Here is a 15,385-nt window from a genome sequence, read left to right as displayed (position 1 = left end):
ATTTGAACCAGTGCTGACTCATTTTTTTATTGCTCTTTTACTCTGTGACTCTCTGTGAGCTGCTACCTACCCTATTACCTCTACTGTTTACCTCGTACAGTTTCTAGAAGGATACTTTTAAAAAATATTGTAGAAATTGTAACAATTTGGCAAAAACTTAGCTTAATAAAGCTGTTTCTTTATGTCAGCCTACTTTAAGGTTTGATGGTAACCCCGATTTAATACAAGCTCTGGTTAAATCCAACCTTGATTAAATACCACCTTAGCAGTGGCCTTGTATTGTTCCCAGGGCACAGCGACTCACTGGTGGTATTGATAGGTGCAGTATTGTCTGGAATTTTGTCCTTAGGTCCAACCGTGGGATATTTATTCTGGAGTAATTATGTGATAGTTACGGCTACCTCAGATCCTTGCGGTCTCTCCCAAAGGTCCCACCTTCCACAAGTTCTCAGTGATGCTGAGGCTAAGTTACGCCAGCTGTTGTGTGTGCACACCAGTGTTTCCAAGTGGATTCTCCTAAACACTCTTGTGCAGGACTCGACCTCATTCACTACCAGTGGAAAGTCACCTGGTGAGTTGAGGAGCCAGGTAGCAGTGTGGTAGCAAGGATGGAGTGACCAAACTTCAGACTAAGTTTGCTGAAAATACTAAGTTGGAAGGAGCTGTTGACTTGATCAAAGGTGGGGAAGCCATGCAGAAAGATATAGACGAATTAGAGAGCTGGGCAGTCAGCAGCTACATCAAGTTTAACAAGAGCTAGAGCTGGATTCTACACCTGGAAAGGAGCAATCCTGGCTATCTATATTCACCCCAGACTGGGAGATAAGTTGCTGGAAAGCAGCCATGCTGAGAAGGATCTGGGGGTTGTGGCCCCAAGCTGCTGGAGCTCAAGAAGCATTCGGACAATGCTCTCAGACATATGATTCTTAAGGGTCCTTTCCAACTCAGGATACTCTGTGTGTCTTTTCCTTGGGTGGCACTGCAAAAAATGCCATCGATTAGCAAAGACTCATGAGATCTGGATGTGTTGTGGATTTAAGAACGTGGAGAGCTTTCCTTTAGACCAGAGGGTGCCTCCTTTTCAGGTGGAACAGTAAACAGTGAACACGTGTCAGTCAGAACCGGTGGTACCCAGACACATGTGAGCTGACTGTCTTCTGTCCTATTATCTTGCAAGGTATTTTGTTCTTGGAAGCACAATAGTTCTGCCCTAAAAAGCTCCACAATAACAGCAGTGTTTCTGTATTCTGGCTGAAGAAAAGAAGGAAAGTGACTAATTCACTCTTGAAGCCAACTTTCAGAATAGCTGGTGTATCATTTTCGGTGTACGTGTGAATTGGAAACTACCTACGGAGAAAATGGCATTCCAGAAAGTATGTGCTGAAGGCATTTGTTATTGCAGAGCTGGTTAAATTATAACCTTTCATTGAGGTGATGACTTGAAGTTCAGTTAACATTTTAAATACACGTTTGGAGAGCAATGAGGAGGGCCTCCACGTGGAGACAGTCCTTAATGCATTCCCTGCACGGGTGTCACTGGGGCAAAGCCAGGAGCAAAAGCTGTTCTTTAGCATCCTGTGAAAGCTTCTTCAGTGTGGAACACATCAGGTGCTCGCCATGTGATGTTTCAGCAGCAGTTACAGTTTCATGAAAATCTCACTTGGAAAGGAAATTTTAAATTGGAGATGTCCAGCAAGTCCTGCCACTTCTTGATCAGTTTGTGCGGAAGCTGCTCGTCCTACCATTAAGGAATCTCGTCAGGACAGACGTTTCTTACCTGGAAATGAAAGACAAATACAGTAACAGAAGGAATTTATTTTAAAGGATAGTTTTTGCTGGGTTATGTAACTGAAGATGGAGGAATACAGGAAATGCAGGGCTTGTTCTGCCTTGCTGCACTGTTTGTAGGTGATGGTAATGCTTTTCCTCGACTCCCAGCAGTGTTTTGAGTAAAGGGAGTCAGTTTAGTTTCCTAATAAATAACTTCAGCTGGTGTTTTCAGAAGGGATTTGTCAATTGGTAAATGTCCTTGAGACAGATTTGAAAGGCATGCAGACCTGGCTTTTAATGGAAATACGCTGCCTCTAACAGCTGAGTTCATGGAATAAGAAGTAAGAAGTGCAGGTATACCTGGCTAATGCCCCTAGATAATGCTGGGAGGACACAAGTCCTTAAGCTGCTAGAGCCTAATCCGGGGATCTAGCATAGGAACTGCTGCAAAGCCAGGGATCTTAGGGTGTCATGGGTACAGAGAGGACAGGATGGGGAAAGCCAGCATTGATGATCCCCATAGAGCCTCTGAAATGGGCATCTCTCTGCATTGAAAATTACTCAAAAAAAAAAGCTCCCCAACCAACTCCATCTCTGATACAGTTCTGTCCTGTTCTAATGTCTTCCTTTCTTCTGACAGAAGCTGTGGGGAGAAAGTCATCCCTCTGGTGGGCCAGTGTACCAGGCTCTTGTGTAAAAATACTACAGCGTGCTACTTGCTCTGTAACTGCAGAACTGAAGCTGTGCTCCACATTATAGTTTGTGTCAACTCCTGGTAAATGCTTATCTTTTAAAGGCAACCTGTGTGTGTATAATGTATTAGTGTGCACCACCTGTTTATAAGCAGATTGGTGTTTAAGCACTATGTTACACAAGGGGGAGACTTTCAGCGTAAGTGAAAGCATCCCTTTCCATTATAAGCAGCTTGCTTCATCACAAACACCGGTGTTTCTTGAAAGTAGGAAATAAAGCCCAAATACTCCAAATATTTAAAACAGTCTAATTGAACGGTAATTGGCAGATTTGTAGTGGGTGGGTGGGTGGAATGGCTCTTTCACAGCAAGCTGCAGCTGCTCTAGCTAGCTGCCTTTGAAGAGCTGCTTAGGGAAGGAGAAGGAAAAGAAAGACTGAAAAATCAGCTGCTTAATTGCATCTAGTAGTTCTTGAAGCTGCTGCGTGCCTCCACCCTTTGGAAGCTGGGCTGCTGCTCGCTCTGCAGGGTGCAAGCTTTGTGTCGCTGTGCTGAGGGGCATCTGTGGGCAGACTGCTCCAAAGCACACAGATATGGGGTTTGCGAGTTGTCTGGTACAAATGGCTGTGATCAGTGTTGGACCTCATTCCCAATTTGCTGCATTATATCCTTGTGACACAAGGTCCACGGGGTCACCTCTGTGCAGATCTCTGATAGCTGGAGATTATCCTGGAAACTGCACTCTGAAATCTGTTTGCATGATTATTTTGAGTGGATATTTGTGGACTGCAAAACACTGAATGTAAATAGCAGAGTATATACCCAAGCATTGTTTTCCAGCAGAGAAAGGGCCTCTGTTGTCCAGTTATTGTTTTGTAATAATCAATTCTGTTTGGGCAGCCAGAGATCCATTTTGAATAAGCAGTTATATCTGAATAAGCATATTATGACACTTACCAGAGTTTGTTCAAAGCTGGACTCTAAATTTCATGGGAATGAAGAAATTCTCTCTGGGATTTCCACTTAGTTGACTCAGAATTGGTTAAAATGTCAGCACACCCGGCCAGACTCTGGGAATATTGCATGGCATTGAGAAGAAGTACAATGAATTTTATAAGCCTCTTCGATTCCAACTTTCCAATTCCTTTCTCTGTGGTTATTACTTTGTTTAAAAAATGAAAATTGTATGCCTCTCTGTTCAAACTTTATTACTGCTTTGGCAGCATTACTGGAACATTAGTAGAGGACGTTATTTTGATTTATGTGATATTGACTTAGTTGATCTGTTTGAGGAGTGGAGGAGTTGGTATTAAACAAGCACTTGAACATCTCTACGTTTGGCATTTACTTTTCAACGTGTCTTTGAGTTGGCTGAGCACCTCCTTTGAAAAGTTCTCTAGCAGCACGCAGATTTCCCTCCTGGGCTTACACACAGTGCTCAGAAAATGCACCTGATGGACCGTGCCATCTCCTCTGCCACAGGGGAAAGGCCCAGTAAGTAACGGCCCTGTGTTTGAGGGGAGCTGGGGCTGTTGGGCTGCATGCTTTAAGGCTGGCCCAGATGAGGCAGGGAGTTCCGTTTCCATCCCACATAGCTCAGGTCCTGCTGCATGTGTACATGACTGTGCAGTTGTCCATGGCTCGCAGATGGTGATGCACTTTGTTAGTAGTAATGATTTCAAGGGGGGATTCCTGGGGGCTTCTTGCTCCTGATGAGCCTGCCAAGCAGCAGGTATAACTTGACCTCTATCCTTTTTGCTTTCTGGCTGTGTCTCCCAATTTGCTCGGGATCCCTAGGTGTGTGTTCAGAAATGCATTTGATGCTGATTGGAACTAATTCACCACCACAGTGGGGGGGAATTGGGCCGCGCAGCTCTGTGCTAACAGCTATAAGCGATGATAATTAATAGCTCCTAATTGCTTAATCAGTGTAAAGTTTCACACTATATCATATGCGAAGGTTTTTATGTTCTGTGGGTGAGCAAGCCACCAATTAATGCATCAAGTCGTACAGCCTTACCAGTGCTGTCAGTTCCAGGCAGAGAAAAATAGCTAGTGTCTTCATTACCCCCCTCAGGTCCCTTTCTGCACCCGTTCCTGTGGCCTGAAGACATTTTTCTGTAGCAGCTGAAGTAACATTACAGAGCGCTTGCTATCAGCTCGCAGCTGTCAGTGATAAATACGAATTCTCTGGCCTGAGCCCGTTCAGTGCTGCTGACATGCTCTTCTTGGCTTTCCATTTATTCCTTTACCTCTGGTGGCCAATCTCTCTAAAAATCAAAAGTGCCTGCCACCAGCGTGTCTGCTGATACTCTGTAATTTCAGAACGCTCAACAGATTCCCAGTCCCCTATGTGCATGAGCACTGTCTCCACCACACATTACTCATGGAAATGCATCCCCTTTGGCTGTTAGTTTTTGTTTGCTCTGGTGCTGGTTGGCGTTTATCTCCACTCCCTCCACCCTGCCTCTCCCTCACGCTGTCCCCAGATCTCTCCCTTTGCTTTCGGTGCCTATCTCTTCATTTTGTAGACCTGTCTCCCACGCCAGGTTCTTTGCAGCTGCCTGTGTCCCAGTCCCTCTCCATTTGTGTCTCTTTTCCTATCTGCTGAGGAAGATCGGGGGATGATAGGGGTGCTGGACGAGGCTGGATGGCAGACTTGGAAGTCTTTATTGGAAACAGTCGTTAGCAGAAGTCTGCTTTCACCTCAGCTATTTTCCACAGCAGCAGTGATAATTTCAGTGCCACGTACAGCTTGTTAAAGAAAAGCCTGGATTTGACTGTATTTTATTATCCCACGTTGGAAAACTGTTTGGTGGCAACATCCTGAGGTTAGCTGATCTGAAATCGGCTAAAGCATCACAGTTCAGTGGCAGTACAGGATTGGGCCCTTAGGTTTCTATGTCCTGTACGCTTACGTGGAGAGGAGGAGAAAATGAGCGCTAATGTTCCTGTCAATGCTCCCTTCTCTTACAGGAGGTTATACATTCTCTTGCAGGGTAAATCTCTTCTGATGTAAAAGAAGGAAATCCTGGAAAGTGTGAGGGCCTCTGATGGCTAGCACAGGGCTGGTAGAAAAGGCAGAATTTTAACTTAACAAAGAAGTGTGAATGAATGAGCGTGTGATGATAGGAATTGCCAGACAAGGACACGGAAGGCATTACAGCCTGATAAAGGCAGAACAATCCATCATAACAATGGTGGCTTTAATTCCCACTAATGCTGTGCTGTGGTGTTTGAATTATATTTTGATTGCGTTTTATTTTCCTGGACCATAAAGTTAAGTCTTGAGCATCCTTTTGGCATTGCTAGCATCATTGCAGGAGAGAAGTTTTTTAGGTTGAGGATGAGTTTAAACGAAGAAACTAATAAATGATTTATGGATTTTTTTGATAGTTAATCAATTATTTTAGACTGTTAGACAAGCAAAGAGCTTCCTTATGCCCATGCCTTGTAACCATCAAAGCCACTGTTTTTGGCTGTGTTTATGTGCACTTCAGTATTGGTATGCTACAGATGGGCTAGCGTTTATTAATGATTTATTAACCTGGTAGAAGCCATCCACAAATGCAGGCTTTGGACAAAGGGAGACGTTTCTTCTCTTATTTCTGCTTTCCTTCCCCTGCTGAGAGGGGTCTGCTTATGGCAGCTGGGATAGCTGATGGGGAAGAAGCAGCATTCTCCATACTACAGTGAGCTTAGAGCTAAGAGGAAGACTTCATTTTTCTTGTCTTGTCACTGACTTAATCCTCTGCAGTTTTACTGTTCCTGAAATAATAAAGTCAGTCTGGAGACAAAGGAAAGCCCTTCTCAATTCTCAGGAAAGCACAAGGATCAAGTAACCTTGGTCTTTCCCAGCCTAGCGAGCAAGCTCTTCCTGCCTGTGACTTTCTCCATTCAGCAGAGCAGAGGCATCTTCTTCCACAAAGAAAAACCTACTGTGGATGTTATGACACTAGTACTCTGCACCAGGCTCCTTCATGAAGATAAGTGTATTGGCCTAGGGAGATGAGCCCAGGAGACAAGGCATTGGTTTTCCACGTGGGGTTTGCCAGAGCAAAACTAATTCTCATCCTCCAGTGGAAATCTGCCCTTTCTAAGTTTGGATTTCATAACAAACTCTGTAAAAATCATGTCAGCCTCCTTTTAACTCCTTCCCTCCTCCTCTGCATTCTAATGAATAAAATGTCATCATCTTTCCAAAGCAGTTCTATTGTTCCAGAGCAGAAATATACTGTAGCATCACTTCTGCACAGGGGGCAGGAGGCTGTTCCAGGTTCTTCCTTTCCTTTTTCACTTATAAAGAAGCCCTTTGGCTGATGTGTGTTCACTAACGTGCAGGAACTCAGCAGGTCGACAAGGTTGCACTTATAGAGCCCACTGGAAGTATTTCTTTGGGCATATCTCAATTAATTCTTAAATCATTCTTTGATTACAAGAAGAATATACATAATGCATAGTTGCAGGTGGACTTGGGCTCATTTGGGCTGCTCTGTTAGTGCTGAATGTTCCTAGGTTCATCTGGCTACAATTCAGACTTCATTTTGCTCTTGGTATCTTGATGCCAGAGACCAGTGCTGGTAGTAACAGGAAGGAGTTCCCTCTTTGTATTGGCTGTTGCCTCAGAGCAAAAGGAAGAACACTTCTGCAGTGTCCTGGCTTGCTTTTTCATTATTTCTTATTTCTCTTAAACACTGCTGATGTATGTTGGTAGGTTTTGGTGTATTTTAGAGACACAAAGAATAAAAAAAAAAATCTGTCTTATGCCAAGAATGATTTGATAAGTTTTTCTCAAATCTGTGTTGGCTCACTGCAGTCTAAAAGAAATACGTATGGAAAGAACTGTGGGAAGTAGCACAGTAGCAGGACTTCATCAAGCTCTTGGCCAATTGATTTATTATAGTTTAAGGCTGACATACAGATCTGATCATGCGAGCTGTTCTCCCATCAACGTTCCTTACACTCTGGGCTGCTTATATTGACTTCCGTGGGACTGTTTTTGTGTTAAGATTTACAGAGCTGATCCTTAATGGGTTGCAATCTGTCCTTATTACAGTGGGAAAACCAGGTGGAATACTGAGTCATGGGAGGGCAGAATCTTGACCAGTTCATATTGAGAGCAAGCAAACTTATTTTTCTTTTTAAAGCAAGAAACCAAGACAGACACACTGTTTGGAGTTCGGTTCTTGTTTTTAATTCTCAGTCTATTTGACCTTCAAAGGACATGTAATAATGTGATTCAGAAGCGTGCTGCCTACCAGCGTGGCTGCTAGTTTTTGCCTGTGCAGTTGAGAAAGGTGAAAACAATGAAGCAGAGACTTTGAGTTCCCAATGAAAAAAAGGAAAACTGGCAGCCTTTTCTTGCTATTTTGTTAAATATCTCTATTTAAATGCAAATGATCATCTGACACTGTCAAACAAAGTCATGTATCAGGAAGCAGGCATGCAAGTTAAGAAAAAAATTAAATGATTTTTGAAGATGCTGGATCACTTTTATTTCCAGGAGTAGCAGTATGGGCTGAGCATGTTTTTAGTTGCGTAGCAAGGGTCAGCTCAGCACTGAGGAATTTCAAATCTGAAGGTTTTTATTTTAAGTGTAGCTTGTGCAGTGGTATAGGAGGTCTCTCTACCTAGAGGGCACTTGGAGGGATGATGGAAGTATTTTCTGTGCTGTCTCCCTGCCCGTATTGTGGTGAAAAGCCCAGTGCCTGTGGCAGGATTCAGAAGGGGGCTGAAGTCAGGAATGGAAAGGGGCAGAAATGGCCAAACCGGTTCCTTCTTCTGCCTCATACAGGGAGCTGTGAGCAGGCTGTGCCCTCCTTTACACTGTGTCCAGCTGCAAGACCTTTCCTCCTGAACTCCAAAGCCCTAGAGCTAGACTGACGTGAGCTCTGACCAGAGTGAAGCATTAGGCATAAATCTCCTGTCCTTGGGTTTCAGTTCCTCCTTTGCTTCCTCCATCAGTGATGCTCCAGCAAGGACTGAACTAAGGCAGATGCAGAAAGGTTATCTGAACATGCATCCATCCTTCTGCCCGCTTGTACTTTTGGTCAGTGTTTATAAAATGTGTTGGTTTTTTTTTTTCCCAGCAAGGTGTGTGCCAAAACTAGGAAACAAATTATACCTTCCCAGTTGCCTGTTGAATGTTCTTCCTTGGTTTTGCTGTTTACCTTATCTATTCTATTCTTATAAATTGATATGGATGTGTTAACTTACTGTGCGGGGCTCCGGTAGCCTCTTAATAATCATAATAATTGTTATTACTGATTAAAGTTGCATAATTCATGCCAGATGGAGTCCTCTCCCCATCAGCCAGAACAAGTTTGCATTATGTAGTTATAGAATATTTCTGATCTAACTAAACAGATGGCAGAATGTGACAGCAAATTATGTGCTGGTGATGTCAGCAACAACGCTCCCCTGGTATAATTGCTTTAAATGAACACAAGTGCAGCTCGGAGCTGGTAGCTTTAACAAGGTAGTTGGCATACAGTGTGTAATTACTGCACAGCATAATCAATGGATCATCAGTGATATGCAAAAGAACTGGTGTTAGAAAAGCAGCAACATGAAGTCCAACTTGATGCCGCTCTAACAGTGGTTTTACTCAACTATGGAACATCCTGTGTGTGTATGCTGCCAGCAGAGGAGTGGTGTTTTCTTTTGGGTTGACCCAGCCTTAGCTGAGAGACACTGTGTTTTCTCCAGCGTTGGCTCCCAAGTCAGAGTATGTGGAAAGCACTTGATACTGTGCAGGGTGTAATAGAGCAGCTGCCATTAGCACAGCAGCAAAAGGTTCCTGAAGGCTTTGGTAAGCCTGTGGATCGAGTTCAAGGTGGGAATTCACTTCATAGATTTTTGGCAGTATTCGGTGATGAATCCAGGTTTAATCAAAGGTAAGGCCAGGTTACTGCAGTCAGAAGAGCAGTGGGAAAGCTCCTGCCCTTCAGGAGGCAGAAGGAGTTGTCCATTCCCTGTCCATTCCTGGGTCCAGATGGGAGCTGCAGGATTAGATGTCCCTTTGCTCACCATCAGAGCTGGCATGGGACTGTCTGAGTGCTGACTCAGGTAATGAAACCTACAGCTGGAGAACGTGCCAGTCCTTCTGCCTGCTTTCTGTTTCTTTGCATAGCGGGTAGTAGCTGGTCGTGAAAGGGAGGGCTTGAATTCAACAGTGCAGGATTTCAGTCCTGATTTACTGTGTAATGTTTGTGAAGACTGTGCAAGCTTTCAGGAGGGAGGTTTGGCTTTTGATCGCTTGTCTTCAAAGTTTACTGCCTCATTGTTCAGTTGAAATTGAACACAAGATGAGATGGGTATTTGCTCAGTCATCCTTTGTGCCATGGAGGAATGAGCGAGTCTTATCTAGGGTGCACAGAGAACGGCTCTGGGTGATGAAATTGTTCCTCATCTTATGCTGCTCTTTTGGTTTTAAAATGTCTCCATCGTATTTTGCAGACCAAGGGATTTAGTGTATGAAGTACCCAGACAGGTCTGACACCAATTCTGGTTATTTATCTGGGCTTCCTAAGGGCGCTGTTTCAACCTTCATAAAGCATCAAAACCTTCCAAAGGCAAGATGGACCCTTCCGTTTAACTGAAGCCACATCTCTCATCTCTTCCCATTTCTTTCTCTCCTAAAGGTGGTCGATGCCACAAGTCCTGCACAGGCCGATGCTGGGGACCCACAGAGAATCACTGCCAGACCTGTAAGTAAGCACGACTCTGAGGGCTGAAAAATGAAAAGGATCCTATTTTTTTTCAGTTGTGGAGAGATACTGTATGTTCTCCTTCGCGCAGCTCTAAAATATTTCAGCGTTTTTTTCTGTAGGTTTTTACCAACGGATGTTCTTATTTTCTCTCCCATGCGAATTTATGTTTTTCTTTCCTCTCCTGTGCTTTCTACAAATGCTCAAGCTAACGTGAATTCTCTTTTCACTTCCTGGTGGCAACATGGAGCGTAGCTTCTGGGAATGTTGATGGGTATTTTGGAATACAGTGAAATGGATTGGAATAGAAGAATCTACTAGGCAGATTCAGAGATCTTTAATGATGGCCTGACACTGGAAAGTTGCTAATACCAGAATGCTGTTAATTTCACTGGGAGCGTTAGTTATCTTGTAGAATTGTTCTCTTTATAATAACTCAGAATGTAGTTGAGTTATACTGAAAGAGAATAATGATTTTTTTTATTTTTTTTTGGAAAGGAAGTAACAAGTGAAGGGCTGTTCACAATGTCTGTCCTCTTGAATTTAGAGAGCATTAAAATGAGTAAGAAAGAAGAACGTGTTGAGAGAGTTTCTTCCTTGCATGCTTCCAGTTTCCCCAGAAAGGCACTAAGGAGCTGTAAGTGCAGTCAAAATATTACCAAATAGAAAAGAAGAGAAAATCGAGAGCTTTTCCTACAAGTTCTTCCTTTTTTTTTTTTCCTCTTGTAGGAATAGAAGTGTTCTTTACATTTTATTTCTATCAAACTTAATATGATAGAAATTGGTTGGATTTACTGGAGTTAACGAAGTGGTTGCTGATACCTCCCTTAAGTGAGCGCAGCTCTGGCCATTGCTCGCTTCCTTGGCTTTGTGGTGGGAGGGATTAAATGCAAGCACACCAGCTAACTATGTGATCTTAGGTTAGCCCAGTGTCATCTGTCCTTTTTGTTGGAACTATTAGAAACAGTGCAACCATACCTTTTTTCCTTTTTTTTTTCTTCTTTTTTTCCCCCGCAATAACTAGAGCAATAAATTGTAGGAAGTAAGAAATGGTAAATAGTTTGACTTGAATGGTTTAGGGGTGAGCACGATCAGGAAATCCTGTCCAACCTGTCTGTGGCATCACAAAGGGTGCAGCCAACAGATGTGCGTGCACAGAGATGTTCTGCCACACCGGAGGGTGCTTCTTCAGCTGTATCGCTTGATGCTGCTGGCAAAGTTGTTGGCAGTTGTAGTTCTCCTAAAGCTTACATGTTCACGTGTTACTATTTCACACTGAACTTCATTTGTGGGTGTGAATCAGTTTGTTTTGAGACAGGTTGCAGGAACAGCTGTATAATGAAGCATATTCTTGTTTGTCCGAATTGAGCTCGCACATCTCTCTGTGCTGGTGGCCTTTGTGAATGCTGCAAAGAAGTTGCTGCAGAGAACACTCGTTATGTCAGGGTTATGTACTCAAGTACGTAGAGCAAAGGGACAGAACTCTAGCTGCCCACAAGGATTTTATATCATAGCCAGATTAGAATTAATTGATGATGCTTCATTAGGCCTGTTTATCTATCTCTGTTATTCTCCCCAGCAGAGGTAGACTTATTTGGGCATCGTGTGGTTATCTCATCAGAGGACACTGCAAAGCCCTGGCACTTACATTGTATAAGGGTGACCTGGTCCTGGCTCAGGCCTTCCTTCCAGCCAGCAAAGGCTCCAGCCTCCTTAGCATTGGACAGGCCAGCTGGACTCTGTGGCTGTTCAAGTAGGATCGGCTCCCATGATCTCAACCTGCACAAAGCACTGCTCTCAGATAAGTGAGCTGATTTGGTGGATTAATGTAGTAATACCAGGGAGAGCAAAACCTATCTGCAGTGTTGTGGAGTCTGGAGCTTAGCAGAGCTGCACGGTAGGTTTGCTCCCAGAGTGACAGCTCTCTTTTCCTTCACAGTGACTGCCCTCTCATCTGAACAGAGGGGATAGGCTAAGGCAGGACCACGGATTCAAAATAACTATGGGTAGGCACATGTTATCTGAGTTCCAGGCAGATGCACAGATCACACGTTTCTAATTTGAAAGAACTATTTCACATCCTTTTGCCTGGAAGCACACTGTCAGCGTAGTTCCCTGCGTTCTCCTCTGGTCAGAGATAGGAGCTAATTTTTGGTTGTATGTGTTCTCTTTGCCACGCTGACCTCACGCTCTAAGTGGAAAGCAGGACTGAACACAAAGGCTGACAGTTGGGCTGGCAGCGAGCAGTTCTTTTCTGCAGCTATGCAAAACTTGTTCTTCTAAAAAACCATCTGAAACAAAGAACATGAATAGGATCTCATAAAAACCCAAGTGGTGTTAGGCTTTTGCTGCCTTCATTTCTGACTTTAAAAGACATGCCTGGCTTTCAGTATCATTAACGACACAAGCTGGAGATGAGATGAGTGGTATCAAACATTGCGTTTACCTTCACCTGGTCACCTTGGGGATGGGCATCTTTAAATGCGTGCAGGAGAGCATTCAGCAGTACTGCTTCCCAGTGTCAAACTGTTTTGTTCGTCTGCAGCAGCTTGTCTGCATTTAATAATTTCACTTTTTTATGCACTCACTGAAGCAAAAAATTCTAATGAGCCCCCTTCCCAAGATAAGATTTAAATTATTCTCCTGGGAAAAGGATAAAAAAAAAAAAAGAAAGATCTTAATCCCTGTCTTTCATTTCAAACTACATATGGGAGAAAAAAAATGATATCCTTTTGTTTTTGTGTGAATATCATCTACCTGTCTTCTTATGTTGCCTTCCAGCTATGTCTCTCTATACGTATGTCTCTCTATCTGAAACGCCACCTGCATCTAGCTCTGTCCTCATGTATCTCTAAATGTGATAAGAAAACTTACGTATTGAAGAAGGCTATTAATGGGAAATCTTAAATGAGCTGCTCCAGCAGGAGTTGGATAATTTCAGGGTAGTGTTTTATGCAGTTAACCATCCATTTTTCTTTTATAATTAAAAACTAGTAAATATTAATCTGAAACAAAAACTGGAGAGTATTCTTTCTCTCCGTGTCATGAAAGGCTGATGTGGAGCAGCATGAAAAGCATCTGTTTTTCACCTAGTATTGGGCGTTTGCTATACAGAATGTAAACCACTTAAACGTAAGAACAAAAGCATTTGGAAATTACTGGTCAATTTTTCTAATCTGTGCTTGGACTGTTACTGTTTTTGCTGTTGATTTCTTTTTGGAGTATTTGTTTCATCTTCATATGAGAAGAAATTGCAACTTTTATAAATGAAATGTATTATTTTATTAAAATGACAGATTATGCATTTTGTCCTAGAGGAATGTAACCAAAGGAGAAGAATTCCAATTAAAATACAAGCCCACTAAGGGAATGCAAAGAAGGGGGAAAAGCCTTTAAATCAAACTCTAAACACAAACATTCAGCAAATGTGCAACTCTGTGTGACTGTGTGTGTGTGTACAGGAGCTTGGCCTGGGCATAATTGTGTTTATACAGTCTTTGTGCAGCTGATGTTGCTGAGAAAAAAGAAGGTGCAGATGCAGTAAGTACCCAATTAGAGCAGCAAAAGGCAGGCGGGAGCCTGGTGGGGGAGAAAGAAAAGAGCTGAATCGGCAGCTTAGATCAATCAGGGTAACCTAGCATTTTTGCTTGGAGACAGCATCTTTAATTAAAATCCTTGTATTTCACTAATAACTTTGCATGTTCGTAAGACTTTTTCATTGATTTCACTTTCTTCCCCTTTTTCCCTTCATAGATTTATAGTGCCCCGACATAATTAAAGATGAAGGGAAACAATAAAAGAGGCCGATTAATTGCGCACACACGGGAAGTGCCCGTTCCACCCCATGCCTCACACAGTGTTTTGCTATTAGAGTGAAATACCAGTGAAGATTGACAGTCAGCATTCTGCTCACCCCCCAGGAACCAGCTCCAGTGCGTGGAGCATTTTGTCAAGACCACGAGCATTACACCATTAGAACAGCTGCAGGAACTGAACTGTTGAGCTGTTAGTGGAATCTGAACAGCCAGATGGTTTCTGGACTTCTAACGATAGCGTGGTATTTGTTTTGTCCTGGGGAAGCACCTTTGCCGTGAGCTGCCTTGAGTGAGTCCTTCAGAAGATTGGGTCTCTTTTGCTAAGATGTTTTCTTTCTGCCTGCCTGCGTGGTGCCACAGAGGTTCTCTGACAGCTCCTCCTCAGAGCTGGGCCCTCAGCAGCAGCTGTAATGCAAATACGGCATGCAGGGGATAATAAGGTATGCTGTGGCCTTTTCCTACAATGAAATGTTGGCATTTCTGTTGGCACTGTTTGCTTTCCCAGTAAAAGAAACATAGCAGAAACAATTAGGGAAGAACAGCAACAAGCCTTGACTGCAACTGTAGAATTTGCAGGCTGCTTTATAACTTTCTAGCCCTCAGGAGAGCTCAAACCATGCCCTAATCTGAGCAGCTCCATAGGGGCCGCATTCAACCAGTGCCCTATCGGAAGCAGGGAAGCACTTTCTGAAGTCACAGTGCTGAAAGAGGCTGTGCTTCTCCACGTCAGTCCTGGTGCTCCTGCGTGTCATTGCTTTTTGGGAGGAAGCATACTCTGGAATGGCTTGCAGCTGAGGCTCTTCTTTTTGCTCTTTTAGCACCCTGCCAGGAGCCTTCTCCACAGAGCAGCACGGCTGTGCGTCCTGGTGGGCATCGTGGTTCCCAGCAGCAGCTGGCCCTCGGGGGATGAAATGATAATTGAGCTCATTAGGTAGCTCAGACTAATTTTCTGCACAGAGGTGCTGTGCACCAAGACTTCCCAGATGTAAGCACAGCATTAAATTGCAGTGGAGCGGAGGCAGACAGGAAAGCTTTTTATCAGCGTCCCGCTGGTAAGCGGCTGAGCTGCGCCACCGTGTCCCCTCCTTTTTAGTTGAGACTGTTAATTATATCTGCCTGAAATTTGCCTCCTAAGCTGTGGGCCACTAGTGCAATTAAAGAAAAAGCAAAAATCTGTAAGCTTGCAAGGTGGGATCGGTGGGTGCTGTTGAGGGAAGCAAGTTTTGCTTTCTCTGTCCTCTCGAATAGAGGAGTAATGAAATGCTTTCAGCAAAATAATTAGCAGAGGTTAATTACAGAAGTGCAGCAATTTCTGCTCCTTATCAAGACCGCTGACGGCACGTCTTCCTCACATTCTGTCAGTGGTGGTTGGTATAATCCTGCAGAAAACTTCAGTTTCT

The 15,385-nt window shown here is 43.5% G+C and overlaps 1 protein-coding gene across 6 annotated transcripts in view; it reads left to right on the top strand.

Annotated features, from left to right (window-relative positions):
* ERBB4 (erb-b2 receptor tyrosine kinase 4) overlaps positions 1 to 15,385 on the top strand; it is a 500,652-nt gene that overhangs the window by 328,860 nt on the left and 156,407 nt on the right. For all 6 annotated transcript variants that reach the window (XM_052675099.1, XM_052675094.1, XM_052675096.1 and 3 more), the window contains exon 5: positions 10,105 to 10,170. In XM_052675099.1, coding sequence (XP_052531059.1) covers positions 10,105 to 10,170 — 66 coding nt within the window. The remainder of the gene's footprint in view (positions 1 to 10,104; positions 10,171 to 15,385) is intronic.

The sequence above is a fragment of the Tympanuchus pallidicinctus genome, unplaced genomic scaffold (genome assembly GCF_026119805.1).
Source record: "Tympanuchus pallidicinctus isolate F22 unplaced genomic scaffold, pur_lepc_1.0 scaffold15, whole genome shotgun sequence".
Taxonomy (NCBI): domain Eukaryota; kingdom Metazoa; phylum Chordata; class Aves; order Galliformes; family Phasianidae; genus Tympanuchus; species Tympanuchus pallidicinctus.
The sequence above is the reverse complement of the archived record's forward strand: the minus strand, read 5'-3'. Positions and strand labels throughout refer to the sequence as shown.